General features: G+C 55.1%; 1 protein-coding gene across 1 annotated transcript; it reads left to right on the top strand.

The window, feature by feature from the left end:
- The first annotated feature begins 5,203 nt into the window (after window positions 1-5,203).
- On the top strand, window positions 5,204-11,074 carry ZNF518B (zinc finger protein 518B). The gene has a single exon (XM_004715140.2). It carries the CDS (start codon window positions 5,350-5,352, stop codon window positions 8,596-8,598), a length of 3,249 nt encoding a protein of 1,082 aa, XP_004715197.1. The 5' UTR covers window positions 5,204-5,349; the 3' UTR covers window positions 8,599-11,074.
- Window positions 11,075-12,447: the final 1,373 nt, after the last annotated feature.

Here is a 12,447-nt window from a genome sequence, read left to right as displayed (position 1 = left end):
CAGGATGCCCTCTCCTCCCTCTCCATCCCTTTGCATTTCTCCCATGTGCTCTAATCCAACGCACCCCTCTCCCCAAGCTGTAGCCCCAGCACTGTCCTCTGAAGTGCATTCTTATGAAGGGGGCGGCGGGGTGGGGGTGGGGGAGTGTTAATCCCCTTTATTGGTTCTCTGGTACATGCCGGTATATTGTATTCATGTCTTGGCACACCCGGTTGAAGCCTGCTCTCTCCCTCTCCTGTGGAGATATAAACAATACCCTCCCCTTGGCTGGGTTAGTGCCCTGTTCCCCACTATCCATTCTTTTTTTTCTCTTTTTCTTAATCCCTTATTTAGTTGGCTGCCATATGTATCCCTGGATTGGGTTTGGCCCCTGCCATAGTTGTGGACCTCACACAGGAATGTATGTATATAATAGCTTTTCCCCTCTGCCCCGTTTTTGTTGTTTTTTTTAAGCGTACCTCACTGGGCTCATATTGCACTTGTCCTTTTGTGCTTGACTTACTTCACTTAGCATGATTTCCTCCAGTTCTTCCCATGTTGCAATGTGCTTCATGCGTTCATCACTGCATTTTAGAGATATGCAGCACTCCATTGTATGTAAGTACCACAGTTTTTTGATCCATTCATCTGTTGATAGAAATTTGGGTTGTCTCCAACCCCTTGCAATTGTGAACTGTGCCGCTATGAGCGTTGGAGCACAGATGTCTGGCTGTGGTTTGTTTTTTGCCTCTTCCGGGTAAATACCAGGAGGGGGATTGCTGGGTTGTATGGTAGGTCGATTTCCATCTGTTTTAGATATCGCCAAATCGATTCCTATAATGGCTGTCCATACCTACAGGTCCACCAGCAGTGGACAAGAGTTCCTGTCTCCCCACAGCCCCTCCAACACTTGTTACTTTCTGGCTTTTTGAATTGGGCTATCTTTGAGGGTGTTAGGTGGTATCTCATAGTTGTTTTAATTTGCATTTCTCTTATGGCTAGTGATTGGAAACATTTTCTAATAAGTTTATTGGCCATTCAGGTTTCTGCCCTTGTGAAACTTCTGTTCAGGTCCTTTGCCCACCTCCTTAGTGGGCAGTTCATTTTTTTCTGATTGTAAGCTTGCACAGTATTGTAGATGTTAGTAATAAGCGACATTGTCTTTTTGTCGATGAAATACTCGCCATTCCCCTTGAATTTCTTATTCCCTGCGTAGTCAGCCATACGATTTTCTGATTCAAAATGGCAAATACCAGTCCATTTCGGCTCACTCGTGTCTAGAACATCTAACTTCGTGTGTTCTGCTTCTGCTTCGCGTTTGACGGCTTCCAGTTTTCCAAGGTCCAGCTTTGTGCCTCCCACGTTCGGGTCATTTGATGTTTGCAGCGGTTTCTTCTCCTCTTGCTTTGTGCCCCGTCAGCCAATGAAGGGCCTGCAGGCTTCACTCCCACAGACCGCCCTCAGCCCACAGCACCAGGGTCGGCTCCACTTTGAGAAGGCAGCTCTTCCTCCGTCTTAGGTTGAGCCCTTCTGTCCCGGGGGCTCATCCTCCGGCACGATCTCTGACCTTGGTCTGCTTCCGTTCAGGAGGCTTTCAGTATCCGACAGCGTCTCCATACTCTCCATGAGTGTGTTCGGTGGTTCATTCCTCCAACGTGGACAGCCTCTCCCGTCTCTGTAGTCTGTTCATCGTCTGGAAGCTGTGCCCAACCCTGTCCACTCTTTGAAACACCAGTAACGGCGCTTCCAGCATCACAGCAACACATGCGCAAGCCACCGCTGCGAGACAAACCAACAGACAGGTGGTAGGGTGACCTATAGGGTGCTTAAAAAAAGGACCCATGGAAAAAGTTCCCATTACCTTTCCATTCCGTTTTTTATCTCTCCACAGCCTTTTTGAAGCCTCCCCCCATATAAGACATGATGTCGCAGCACTTGAGAATAAGCCAGCTGTGCCCAGCAAGTGGTAGGCTCATCGGCATCAGGTGCAAAGGTGGATGGTGTCCCTGCTTTTTGCAGCAGCCAGGCTAGAAGAAAGCTGGTTCCAGGGAGGTTGGCGCCCCCACCCCCCACCCCGAGGGTAAACCCTGTTGAAGGAGAGCCAGCGCCCCCAAGGGATGGCGTTGTCCCAGTGAGCCCAGTGCACGATTGACCCATCACCTGCATCTGGGAAGAGCCCGTGAATGGCTTCAGGGCAGCCAGAGGCAGCCTCACCGGTGGTTCCCAGTCTGGCCTTTGTTGGGGTCACCTGCCGGGCTTCCACCTGAGCAGCCAAGAGGCTTGGGCTTGCTGGCTTGGGGATGAATAGCAGATAGCATGTGGGCTCTTCTCTGGATGGTGGGGCCATGTGCCCTTGACCTTCCACTCTTGAGCCTCTGCCCTCTCGGGGTCCTGGCTGCCTCAATGACTCCCTTTGCTGTAGCAGTGAGCACCCCAGGGCCGCTGTAAGCATGCTGGACCAGACTTGGGGTGACGGATGGAGCCATCATTTCCCGGCAGAGCAGGCTGGTTAGTGGCCCTCCGGTGAGCAGCAGGGGTTCCCCAGACGTCACTTCCTCCTCTGTTCCCTGTAGCCAGTGGACAGATCTGGAAGAAGTGGGGGCCTGTCTCCACAGACACCTCTGGACCCCCAGCCCCCTGGCACACCTGCACACCAGGAATCCCTCTCCTCTTGGAGACGGGTCTTTGGCAGAGAGGGCACCTCACACCCACAGCCTCATCCTGGCTGTTGGCTGCTCAGTGTTCTCCGTGCCCCTCCTAGGCAGTGAGGCCCGTCTTGTCTGGCACCCCGAGGCCTGCCTTCAGGGCTCAGCTGCCGCCGGGAGCCACTTTAGAAGGACGAAGCCTAGGTTTTACACACATGGAAAGGGCAGAACCCGAGACTGGCCCTCAAACAATGTGCACGTAGGGGGCTTTCGGAGCCGCTTTCCCAGGGAAGGTCTCCCCTCCGGCTCTAGCTAGGCAGACAGGAGTTTCTCCTGACTCTGCCCAGTCTCCCGGGCTGACTTTGCATGCTGCTTGATGTACCAGCAGGGCCAGGAGGAAGCAGCTAAGGTCCCTACCACCATCCTGCCTCAATGAACAGCCAGATCCTACCAGGCCTCTCAGCACTTGGAGCATCTAGTAAACTCCCTAAACTTTTAGGTGCTCTTTAAACTGAGTGTTAGCGTTTTCCGCCTTCAAAGCTACTGGGGGTTGGGCTTTGGGGGAGGTTGGGTAAGCGCCCTAACTGCTGATGGCCACAGGGAGAACTTGAAGTTCCAGAAGGTGAAGCAGCTTCCTTAAGGCCAGAGAAGAGAAAGCTGTGGGGCCAGCCTGTGTTTGGCTGGGTGCTCTCTGTGTCCTGGGACTCAGCAGGGGGGGGGCCCTATCTTTCAAGATCATCGAACTGTTTTCTTAAATAGAACAAAAACCCAGTGACTCTTACCCAGCATGTTCTGGGTGGATGTTGGCGTACGTGATTCAGATAGTATCTGTCACCTGAGCAGAGAGTCCTGGTGGTGTCGTGGTTACGCGCTGGGCTGTGATCCACCTGGGCGGCAGTTCGAAACCACCAGCAGCTCTGCAGGAGACAGGACTTCCCACTCCCGTAAACAGTCAGTCTCGGAAGCCCACGGGGGGTCACTGTGAGTCGGCATGGACTCGATGGCAGGGAGCTGTTGTCACCTAAGGAGAGCTGGGACAGTCCTGGGTTAAGTGTCAGAGCTGCGGACAGTACAGCCAGTGGACAAGCCCACCAGCTGCCCCGGGGGAGAAAAGAGGAGGCGTCCTGCTCCCATAAAGAGTGGCCGTCTCGGGGCAGCTCTGCTCGGTCCCGCAGGTTTGCTGAGTCAGAATCCACTCAACGGGAGTGAGTCGGCCCAGGTCCTCATCGCCTCTCCCCTCAGTCCCTTCTGCGGTCGTTGTGTCTCCAGCTCTTCTCTTCCCAGCAGCCGGAAAGTAGTCTGAAAGACCAGCCCGGTCCTGTCTTAACTACTGCCTGTCCTGTTCTCTGGTGCCCCATTTCATGTAGAGCAGCAGTTCTCAACCTTTGGGATTCGAAAGACCCTTTCGCCGGGGTTGCCCAATTTATAACAGTAGCAAAATTACAGTGAGGATGTAGCCACGAAAATTAGTTTATGGTTGGGGGTCACCACCACACTAGGAACTATATTAAAAGGTCATGGCGTTAGGAAGGTTGAGAACCACTGATGTCCAGGAAAGGCCTTGTCATAATCAGTTGTGTTCTGGAGCCTTCTGTGAGCATGTCTCCCTGAGGTCACTTGCCCTCCGGCCCCAGAGCCTCCTGGCTGCTTCCCACATGGGCAGGCCCACTTCCCACAAGACCTTGCTTCTCTGCTTGAAACACCCTTTTCCCACATAGCCACCGCGCCCTCTCCGTGGCTGCCCTCAGCTCTCAGCACAAATACTGTGTATTGTAAGACCTCTCCTCGCCTCGACACCCCAGGCCTAGAGCCTCATCTCGCACACACCCCTTCACCCCCCTGCCTGCTTCTGCTGTTCTCACCCCAATCCTTTCCTCCGTTTATCACGGGGTGACCTCTTGGTCTGTGATGTGTGACCTCTTGGTCCATTCGTGATGACTTTGGCCTTCTTCGCACTGGATAAGAAGCTCACAAGGATGGTAGGGACCGATTTTGTTGACGTCCCCTCAGCAGCAAGCACGACCGCCAGCACCTCGGATACAAGATCCCATGCTGCAGGGATGGCCTGGCTGACGTGGCCCGCGCCACTGGCTCCCAGCACTGAGAATGGGTGTGGAGGCATGCCAGCTGATCATAGTGCCCGTGTAGAAACTGGTGTGAAGACGGGCTCGCCGACCTGGGAGCCCACCTGCGTTCTCTCATCCTGAAACGGGCAGGCTTTCCTGCGCAAGGCCCAGGGAGGGCAAGGAGCAGTCGCAGGAATCCCCGGCCTGTGCTCCTGAACACCGGGGACCAACTCCGAGCCCTCGCCGCCGCCGCAACCCTCTAGCTGCAGACGTGCCTGGGTTCAGGGTGGGTCCACGGGGGGCTGAGGGACAGTCCTTTATAAACCTGCTCACCTGAGACGTGTTAGTTGCCTGCTCCATGCTCGAATACTGTTGAGATTTAGCATCAAAGTCCCCAAGCCGTTACAATACGGAGGAGTTGAGTCGTCGCTTCTCACAGCCTGAGGTTCACAGACCAATCATTCCTTATGTTTTTCCTCCTTTTCCTTCCCTGTAGTGTTGCCTGGAATACCAGGGAGTCGGAAGCGATCGTGCTTTGGGATCACGCCTTGCTGTGGATCGAGGAAGATTCCTGAGCTTGCTCTCTGAGAGGAGCTGCTTTCCTGCGGAGAACTGTCTCCGGTGAGGTCTCTCCAAATCCCAGCAGCCCCTCTCTTGCAATGCAGATAAAGATGATGAAGGACGTGGGGCAGCCTCTGTACATTCCACAGGTGAACGACAGGTCCAGCTCCTTGACCATGTCACCCAAGCAGCCCCACGGCAACAGCGTGGCTGGAGCCGATGGACGAGAAGGCCACGCCCTCTTGTGCCAGGACCCCGAGAGGGAAGCCGCCATGATGACCATTGCTACGTGTACCAAGTGCAAAAGCATCCACAGGGTTCCCCTGCAGGACTTCCTCTTGGGCACTGGACAGGGCCAAAGGGAAGACCCGTACATCTGTTTCAAGTGCAGCCTGGGGGTGCCTCCCCACCGCTTCCACTTTGTGAATCACAGTCTCGGGACCACCCACTTCGGCAATGGCACCGATGCCCTCTCTGGCCCCATCCCCAGTAAGTTCAAGGTGAGGAACTTCAAGCCTGGCAAATACTACTGTGACAAGTGCCGGTTTTCCACCAAGGACGCTCTGCAGTACCGGAAGCACACGCTCCAGCACGAGGAGATCAAGTTCATTTGCTCCCACTGCAGCCACATCTCCTACACCAAGGGGGAGTTCCAGAGGCACCTGGTGAAGCACACGGGCATATTCCCCTACCAGTGTGAGTACTGCGACTACGGCGCCATCCGGAACGACTACATCGTCAAGCACAGGAAGCGGGTGCATGAGAAGGCCGGTGGTGGCGCCAAGCGGTCGCCCAAAGCCGTGGCCAAGCTGGAGCTGAAGGGAAGCAGCCCGTCGAAGCCAAGCCCTGAGCTTTCTGCAGCCCCGGCCCCAAAGACTCTCTTCCAGGACAGGCTGCCTGATCCGCCGGCCAGGTTCCCCCTGCCCGCTCGGAAAGACGGGCTGCCCGGCGTCTCGCTGCTGCCAGAGGCTAAGGCGCGCCAGAAAGACGTCGTGTGCATCCCGAGCAGGGCGGCGCCGGCCTCGGAGCCCGGCGAGGCCAAGGGCTTTGAGAACAAGAGCGTGGAGGTGGAAGTGCTGTCCCCCACCAAGGAGCCCGTCCAGCCAGGCATGCCGCTCACGGTGGTGGCACCCGCCGAGCTTGTCGTCCCTGCCAACTGCCTGGCGCAGTTGATGGACGTGAAGGTGGTCAACGGGACGCAGCAGCTCGTTCTGAAGCTGTTTCCGCTGGAAGAAAACGGAGGCCCCAAGGCGGGCGGCAGCGGCGACGGGGACGGTCCCCCCGAGGCTCTGGCGAAGGAGAAGGGCTCCAAGACGCCGGAAAGAGCCTGCTCTCCAGAGCGAGCAAGGCCACCGACCATGGAGGAGACCCTCGGGACCCTCCTGGGCTTCGATGGTCTTCAGCCGGCGGGGCGCCATCCCCTTGGAAACGTGAAATGGGTCAGGCCGTACGATTTCCTCACACTGAACCCTCGTGTGCTCCCCAAAGGAGAAGCCCTGCTCAGCCCCCGGAGAGGTCAGGATGCTCAGGAGAGCGGGCACCTGTATGCACATAGAACCACACTACCTCCTCCCACGGTCCTGAAAGGTCATCGCCCCCCGCCGCCCGCCCTCAAAGCCAGTGCTCGGTGTGGCCCGGGCGCCGCTCCAAACCCTTTTCCTTATCAGCTTGGCGCGTCCTTCCCTCAAGACGGGTGGAGGCTACCCAGTGACCTGTTGCCCGTGTTCCCTCTCCGGGCCGCGCCTCCCGTGGCGCCCTCCTTCCCGGGGGAGAGGGGCCTGCTGCCCAGCAGTGAAACCGGCCTGGAACCCAGCGGGGAGCTCAGCATCCCTCTTAAGATGTTTTCCTCCCACTGGAAGCCGAAGGACGGCCAGGCAGGGGCAGCGGCCAAGCCGGGTCACGCCGCCTCGCCTCCGAAAAGCGAGCATTCCCACCTGGACCTCCCCGGAGACGCCGGGCCCGGGCCACAGCCGCCCAGGGGGGCCCCTGCGGAGCTCAAGCACGCCGAGAGGGGCAGCCGCGGCCCCGACCCCGACGGCCCCGTCATCTCCTCGGTGTTTTCTCTGAGCTCCGGCTCCCAGAATGTCCCCGAGAGCATCAGGTGGACCAGCTCGACGTCCAAAATCAAGTCGATCGAACTGCTGCGCCAAAAGATCGCCCAGCTCATCGAGTCCTGCGGCCGGCCTTCGGCCTTGGCCGCGGGCGGCGCCCCTCGTCAGCGCGTGGCCCGGGCCGAAAAGGAAGCCCCGGGTGCCTCCTCGGAAGCGGTCCAGGAAATCAGTGTGTCACTCACAGGGCCTGGGGTTCCCGCAGGTGCCCCTCCAGACGCCCGGGATGACGGCGGTGGCTGTGGGCTCACCCGGGAGCCGGCAAAGGACTGCAGTGCTGCAGAGGCCGAGCGCAGCTTGGCCGAGAAGGCTGTTGCCGCACCTGTGTTGATCCCCAAAGGGGCTGTGTTGAGGGTTCTCAACTCCTCTGAGGACGCCCACGTGATAGAGGCCACGTGTGAGGCACCTGTCAGTCTGCCCTGCAGTGATGCACAGGTAGTAAATCCCATCCCACTCTGCCCGCCGAGACAGACAGACTCGGACTCTCAGGCACAGGAGAGGGGGCCAGTAGATGCGCCCCAAAGCCTCGAGCCACCCTCTCGGCCAAAGCCAAAAAAGGAGAGTGCCGTGGGCAGCAGCGCCCCTTCCAGAAAAACCGTTCCCCCGCACAGACAACAGGGCAGCAGGAAGTGGGGCAAGCCAAGGAGACTGCTCTCCCGGAACCTCACCATGAGCCGAAGTAAAACCAAGCAGGTGAGCTCGTCCAAGAGGAAGAGCAGGAGCCAGGCCCACGTCAACCACTGCCTCAAAGACCCGTCCATCTTCCAAGTGGCCAGGCACCTTCGGCTCATAGCGGTCAAACCGGACCAACTGATTAAATGCCCGCGCCGCAACCAGCCGGTCATCGTGCTGAACCATCCCGACGTGGACTCGCCGGAGGTGACCAACGTGATGAAGGTCATAAACAAGTACAAAGGCAACGTCCTCAAAGTGGTCTTATCTGAGAGGACCCGCTGCCAGCTGTGCATCCGGCGGCACCAAGTGCGCCTCACCTACCAGGACGAGGCGGGCGCCAGTCGGGCCAAAAGGCAGACGATGCTGAAGATGAAGCTGAAAAAGGTTCACAAGAACAACTACCAGGTGGTGGACTCCCTGGCCGGCGACTCCGCGCAGTGTATATTCAAGTGCTGGTTCTGTGGGCGGCTGTACGAAGACCAGGAGGAGTGGATGAGCCATGGCCAACGGCACTTGATAGAAGCCACTCGAGATTGGGATATTCTTTCTTCCAAGGGCACATAGCTTTAGGGGAAGAGGAAAAATGAGGTCCGAAGCAAATGGTTACTTTTGTGTTTGGCTTGGGTTTGACTCCCCTCCCTGCCTTCTCTGGAGGGGTAGAAGAGGTCTCCCCTGGGGACATTGAAAGCCAGCGGTCTCGGCCTGAGCTCTGACTGAGCCGCTGAAGAAGGCATCCAAAGGGCTCCTCCCCTTCAGTTGTACACACGAACAAGTGTCCATGCATCTCTTTTACAGAGAGCGTAGGGAAACGTTTTGAGTCAATGACCAGTGAGACCTGAGCCCCCCCTTTTCCTGCACCCCTTTTTCTGCGAAGACTGAGCCCCTTTCATCATCCATGGAGAATGACATGCTCAGAATGAGACAACAGCGTGCCGCGGTTGCAGAAGTAAACTTGAGTGTCTGCACCCTTAACCAAGAGCTGCCTGGACGCAGCTCAGCAGGTTACGGAAATGATGTCCAATGTCTTTTGCATCATGACCCTAGGTTGGGGGGGTTGTTCTTTTCAATCCTTCCCCGCCCTGTACCATTTGGAAAAAGTTCTGTGTAGCACAGTAGTTGTGCCTTTGTTAGCCGTTGTGTAGAAGAGGCGCCAAGGTGTGCCCTAACCTCCCCATTCAAGAGCAGGCATTGGAGGAAGGAAGAGAAAGCCTTTCAAGCATTTAGTGTCAGCTCTCCCTGTACGGAGCCTGATGACGATGCCAGAAGAGCAGACGTGCCCTTTGCACAATCAGAAACGTAGCCTTGAGAAGGATCGAAAACATGACGCCCTTCTTGGTCCCCAACACTCCCACATACATCAGTGGCCAGACAGGGCTTCAGAGCACAGCCAGCACTTGAGAAGACCATTCCAGGTAGGGGCTATCTGAGACATGGTGGCGGTGGGACTCTGTGGTGTTCTGTCTCACGAAGTGGAAACTGCAGTTTCTTCCAGAGCCCTCTGGTGAGCGCCGAGTCTTTGTCCTTGGTCACTTGGGTCACGGACACGGCTCCCAGGCCATCACCAACCATTGGGACAGGACAGCTGCCCAGCTCACCCCCGGTCCCGGGAATCGACAGGATAGAGATAGCCTGCTATCTTTGCCCAGACTCTGGCCACCCCTGGTTTCCAGGGAGCCCCCCCCCTCCCGAAAGTCAGCATTGCTCCCGACCTCCAATCAGAACCTTTTGTATGAATTACAGAAAAGCCCACCCTGCTGTAGTTGGGATGTCATCCTTGCCTCTCCACTTAAGCTGGACACCTTCCTTCGAATCAAAAGATGCAAAGCAGCCCCCACTTGGGGGGTCTGTCTCCCATCAGGCCTTGTTCCTGAGGAGGGAGGAGGTCTTCCGGGTATAGTGAGCAGGCCCCGGGGTCTCTTGCATCTGGTAAACCGCATCAGTGAGTCTTTGTCATGTTAGGTATTCAATTGGAGACGCCCACCTCATCTTTCCCCCTAAACACGGGAGCATCTCCAGTTCTCTGACAGATAGGACTGTAATTGTTTGTAGTCGGCTCACTTGACAGATAATCAACATTCCTGTACACGGTTCTGTGCCAGCTCATGAAGTTGATTAATTGGCTTATTTCTATTGAAATTTAAAACTTGGCTGTATTGATCTTTGAGAGGTGTGTGTGGTGTGTGTGTATATAAATATTTTTTACCACATGAAAATAGCAGTAGCTAATTTTCTGATTTCCTATTTTCTAATGATCTGAGGGGCTGAAGACAAAGGTAAACTTTTTTATATTCTAGAAATAATTTATTTTGGAAGCACATTTTTGTAATAGTCTGATCTCATTTTTCAGGCCATGAAAGCACAGTGTGGGATGGAGTGTATTTTTCTGCACAAACTGGAGTGGGAGGGCGCTGTGGGTCATTTCCTTATACTCCGTCGTCTTTGCCTCAGCTGCACTTTCTAGGAAACGGTCCTGGGGTGCCACTTCGCTACATAAAACTGTATCCCAAAGTGTTAGCCACATCGAAAACCGTGTCCTCTGGCCAGAAGGCGGGACTCCCGAGATGTGGAGAGTAGAGGCTGTGATTGAATCGCTTTCTCTCTAGTTCTGTACCTGCCCCCCACACACAACGCGTCCTCCCCCCTCTGCAGCAGCATCTCTCAGAAGGCCAGCCGGAGAGTTGGGTCAGATTCACGTCAGTGTTGGGTTGATAATTTGCAGCATCACCTGTTTTTCAGGCACAACGTTTGGACCTGGATGGAGCTAAATTTTTACAGTTGAAACTGTAGTGTTGCTTTGGGGGTGTTCTTGGAACTTTTCGAAGGAGGTGTACCTGAAGTCATTTACAAATCAGGGAAGCAAAAAAATGTCTGCTTCCCTACATCATCGGGAGTTCCGGGACTAGGGCACGCTGATGAATTGCGAAATGCCACAGAAGGAAGACGTGGGATCAACTGTGTGGAGCGCTGTGCAGCCTCTGTCCTGAAGGCTCTGTACTTGGCATGTGTTATTATGGATAGTTAATAAAATTATTTAAACTTGGCTTTTGAAAGTAGGTTTTCTTACTTTTTGAGGGACCAGAAATGAGATGGTCTTGTTTTATTTCTGGCACACAAGTAGCGTAAGAAAGTTAAAGTAACAGTTTACCCTAATAGACGACCTCTTATTCCCAGACATTTGTGAGCCCCTGCTTCGAGCCAAGCAGATGTTAAACTCAGCTGAACAGAACACACACAAAGCTCTTTGAAGAGCCATCCCTGGCCTCTAGGATGTACAGCTAGGCGCTCCAGGTGCCAGTTCCACATCCTTGGATACAGCCACCACAGACTGAAAATGCTCAAGGGAAAAACAATCACTACACGTGGTTGACGCCAGTCCTCAGAGGCTCAGAGGGAGCCCAAAGTGCATTGACCTTGCGCAAGATGGCATCTGTCATCTAGATTCGAGGGGTGACTAAACCATCCCAGGGAAGAAGCCGTGCTGCCTGGCCCGTGGGCTAACACCACGAGCAGAAAGCAAAACCCTGCTTCACACATTCGGAGTATTACAAAGCCCCGTGTTGGCAATCGTGTGTGTGCATGCTGCTTTGGTTTCGAAGCAGGCGTGTGTGCATTGACGGAGATGCTGTCGCAAACTTTGTTCAATAAAACGTCTGTGCACCGGCTTCTGCCCTCTAATTTCCAGTGTGGAGCAAGGTGGCCAGTTTAGTGCCCAGCCTGCCAGGTGTGCATTTCTTAGCCCCACAAAGGCATCTTATCTGCACAATAGCTGGTTGGAAACCCACTGGGATGCACTTTGAGTTGGGCACACTGGTGGTTCAACCTAAGGCCATGTTGCTTTCTGTTTGGCTGTATTCCCAGGAGTTGCTGGCAGTTCTATTGTGATGAAGCCTTTCAAGAGAGGAGGCAGATTTGCACCTAGCCTGCCCTCCTTGCTTGCCTCAGGTGGGAGGGGGGCCTTGACTGGAAGATTCCCCAAGCAGTCTATGGACCTATCGGGCCATAAGACTCATTGTGGGTATCCCCCACCCCCCTTGCACATGGACACGATTCACCCACCTGGGAGGGAAGGGTGTGGGGACTGAGTCTGACCCTGCATCTCACACCCAAGACCCAAGGGTTCCAAAGAGGAAGATAAGGGAATTGAACACTGGAGACCCTTGGCGGGGAGGGAGATGAAGTGGCATGAGTTGCTTAAACTCAGCTGTTTGTCGGGTTCATCTTTTTATCTCAGTCCGTGTCCTCTAGAATGCTATAAAAACCAGGGTCATGTTGTATTTTCAGTGGTTGATTGAAGGGTAAGTCAGGATCAAGCAAGGCAGTGGGTGCCTGAGCTGGGGTTTGTATTGAACATAAGCCACCACTGGTAGGTGAACCAGAGACTTGGATGGAAAGTATGCACATAGGAAAGGGCAG

This window comes from Echinops telfairi, unplaced genomic scaffold (genome assembly GCF_000313985.2).
Source record: "Echinops telfairi isolate 266 unplaced genomic scaffold, ASM31398v2 ScPeMD7_28;HRSCAF=97, whole genome shotgun sequence".
In the NCBI taxonomy this organism is placed as follows: domain Eukaryota; kingdom Metazoa; phylum Chordata; class Mammalia; order Afrosoricida; family Tenrecidae; genus Echinops; species Echinops telfairi.
Note: the sequence above shows the minus strand (reverse complement) of the source record. Positions and strands in the feature narration are given on the sequence as shown.